Genomic DNA, 3,104 nt, shown 5'->3' with positions numbered 1-3,104 from the left:
TATTCTTATTTTCTCTTAGTCAAAACATTTCAAACAAAAATTGAACAAAAGATCATGGTACTTTTTTTTAAAAAAAATGAAGTAAGATAAGAAAAAAAGATACAAATTTGTAATATTAAAAAATTGCCCATTTAACATGCAATCCTTCAGTGGAAACATATGTAACGATAAGAATCTAATGGATCAAATTTTTAATTTCCGGTCCCTCCTCCATCTGTCACCATACTAGAAAGATCAAAAATTTTAAAAAATATGCTCGGTGGACCGGATGTTAAAAAGTTAATCCATATAGGAACAGGTCATCAAGTTCCTCTAAAAAAATTTGAGAAGCACTCCTAGTCATACTTCTGTATGTGATATTATATGTTATAGTTTCCTCCCCTCCCTATGTGTGACCTGCTGATGCTTATCCACTCCTGTTTTAGCTGTTCTGCCCAAGACGACGAACCGCTACTGTTTGATCTACCGTAGCGGATCAAAGGTGGCCAATATTATTACCCATGATGGTAAAAGTGCAACCACCCCGGGAAATATAAAACCGCAGCCCAATGCAGTAACCCTAATCCAAGAAGCACATGACATATGAGTATATGACCAATCTAGACTCACCTCCCGTGGCATCAAACGAACTCTCATCTTCTCATCATCCAATTGCTGTTTTTGGTTTACCTTTAAAATTTAAAATATTTTTTGTATGAATATCCTTATCAAAGTAATATTTACACATATATTCTTGTAAAATACTTATTTTACTATCTTGTCTTTTTTTAATTTTTATTTTTGCATACATACCTACGTCATCTAACGTCGTTAAAAAATTAACAATTTCAAATTAAAACAATTAATACCCTTAATAAGTAGATGTGCAAAAAAAAATAATTATAAGGTGATCATGATGAAGGACAAAAAAAATAATTTCAAAATTTTATTTATTTTTAATTAAAATAAATATGATTTTTATTAACGGTGTTAGAAGAACCATTATATTAAGAATATTTGTGAAAAAATAGTATTTTATGAGGATAAAAAATAAATAAAAATTTAAGAGAGTATTTATGTAAATTTGGATTTTTTAGAAGGATATATATAAAAAAAATCTTTTAAAATATTAGGAGCGGTGACGGGATCCACGGGATCGGATAAGGCCGAGGACGATCTCCCACGCGTCAAAGCCGGTCCCCGGTTCTGGCCGCGGCCCCACTTTTTTACCCGTTTTGCCCCGCGGCCGCCAAACCGCTCGCCTCTCAATCCCAGAAGCAGAGCCCACCGGAACCAACTGCACCCTTCTCACCTGTTAACATTCCTCATTCTTTATTAAATCCACGCGAATACCGCACAAGAGAGCCCTCAAAGAGCCCTCGAAACGTTCGCATACGATCCCAAATCTAATCCTTCCAAAGCAGCAGCCGCGGTTTCTTCCGAGAAAAATAAAAAAAAGTTCCGTTTCGAATCAGCAAAAGAAAGGAAGGATGATATTGGTGGCGATAGTGGCGGAGCTCCTGGAGGAGTACACGGTGCTGGTGGCGAGGGTTCTGGAGCAGCTGCTCCACGACGCGCCCTTCCCCCGCCGGATGCGCTTCCTCATGCTCAGAAGCCTCCCCTTCGCCTCCCCGCCACCCGACGCCCGCCCCGCCGCCGCAGCCACCCCCTGATCGGTACGGACGTTGAGGTTAGCGTTCTTTGCGGCCTGGATCTGTGTCCATGAGCTTGGTTTTTGTCTCTATCTTTTATTTCTAATTTTAATCTTTAATCAATGTCGCTCGCAGGTGAAATTTCTTTTCTTTTTTCTTTTTTCCTGTTCTTGTAAAAATATATTATATGAATCGATTTTTAGCTGTTTGGTCGTATTCTTTCCGGGTTCATAGCTTTGTTTCTGTTTCTTTTTAGTAGAAAAATATGTGAAAATAAGAGTGAGCAGGATCGGAGAAATTTTGGCGTGGCGATTTCCAAATTCCGAATTCGAATCTCAAATGAGAAGTAGGGAACAAGTGGAGATGGGGGATTGTGATGGTTCCTTGTGGAAAGGAAGGTTGTCATGGGGGTTGGTGGAAAGGGAAATCAAAGCCAGCTTCAGCGGGGTTGATTGGGAAAAGAGAGAGAGAGAGAGAGAGAGAGAGAGGAGACGGTGCTATGTGTACGAGTACTGGGATCAATGTCTCCCTTCTTTTCTGGCCACTAGATCTGCTTTGAGATGGAAACTGAATTTTTCTCGGCTTAGTCTAAGAGCTTAGGAGGTCAAAGGCATTCTCGAATTGTTAAGGCCAACCTCAAGAGTCTTGGACCAAACTTGAGCTGCAGCAGCAGCAGCACCTAATGCTTTGCCTGCCATTATGTTATTCGCCAGAATTTTATTTGCTCCCACTATTCACGCCATCTCATGTTCCACAGAGTCACTTTCGATTCTAAAGTCGAATGCTCCATGCCCACATAACATTTTTTTTAAAAATTTGTTATTTTCTAGAAACTTTTTGGGTATTTTCTGAGGGAAAAAAAAACTTTTCAGCATTTTTATTCTTTAGCAATCCTGCAGAGCAAGCCTCATATTTGCAATTTTATTTATTTAAGTTACTCATATTAAGTAGTTCCCGAATACTAAAGTACGAAAGATCCTGGTTTTCTTTTCAAGTTTTGAGCGTATTTAAATTTGATGCTCTGTATCCAAATTAAAAGATGACGCCTGTAACAAATTGGCATGCTTCAAATTACATAGTTCGCTTACATGACATATCAACTAATATTCCTTTCTCAAAAAAAGAAAAAGAAAAAAAAGACATATAAACTAATATAAAATATATATTATATGTTTCTTTGTTAGTATTAAATCATCCCTCAATTATCAAATCAGACCTGACTCCTTTTTTTTTTCTTTTTTCCTAAGAATGGTTGATGTATAGATATGCAGGTTTAGACTTCGATTATGAAAAGAAGACAACAAAAACCCAACACACTAGACTTTTTTTTGTAGAACTGCAACCCAGCAAACTTACCTTGTTCTGTGGCAACTCATTCCTGGCCTTTCGCCATTAACCAGGCAAAGTCAGCAAATACAATAGCAGAGCTTCAACAGTCTGAAGTACTCAATCTGGTTTGACCGAAGCAAGGAA

At 38.0% G+C, this 3,104-nt stretch overlaps 1 protein-coding gene across 1 annotated transcript; it reads left to right on the top strand.

The window, feature by feature from the left end:
• Positions 1-1,227: 1,227 nt before the first annotated feature.
• LOC120109891 lies at positions 1,228-2,479 on the top strand. Its single transcript, XM_039123503.1, has one exon. The coding sequence runs from the start codon at positions 1,470-1,472 to the stop codon at positions 1,650-1,652; it is 183 nt and encodes a 60-aa protein (XP_038979431.1). The 5' UTR covers positions 1,228-1,469; the 3' UTR covers positions 1,653-2,479.
• Positions 2,480-3,104: the final 625 nt, after the last annotated feature.

Source organism: Phoenix dactylifera, chromosome 2, assembly GCF_009389715.1.
Source record: "Phoenix dactylifera cultivar Barhee BC4 chromosome 2, palm_55x_up_171113_PBpolish2nd_filt_p, whole genome shotgun sequence".
NCBI classification, from domain to species: Eukaryota; Viridiplantae; Streptophyta; class Magnoliopsida; order Arecales; family Arecaceae; genus Phoenix; species Phoenix dactylifera.
Note: the sequence above shows the minus strand (reverse complement) of the source record. Positions and strands in the feature narration are given on the sequence as shown.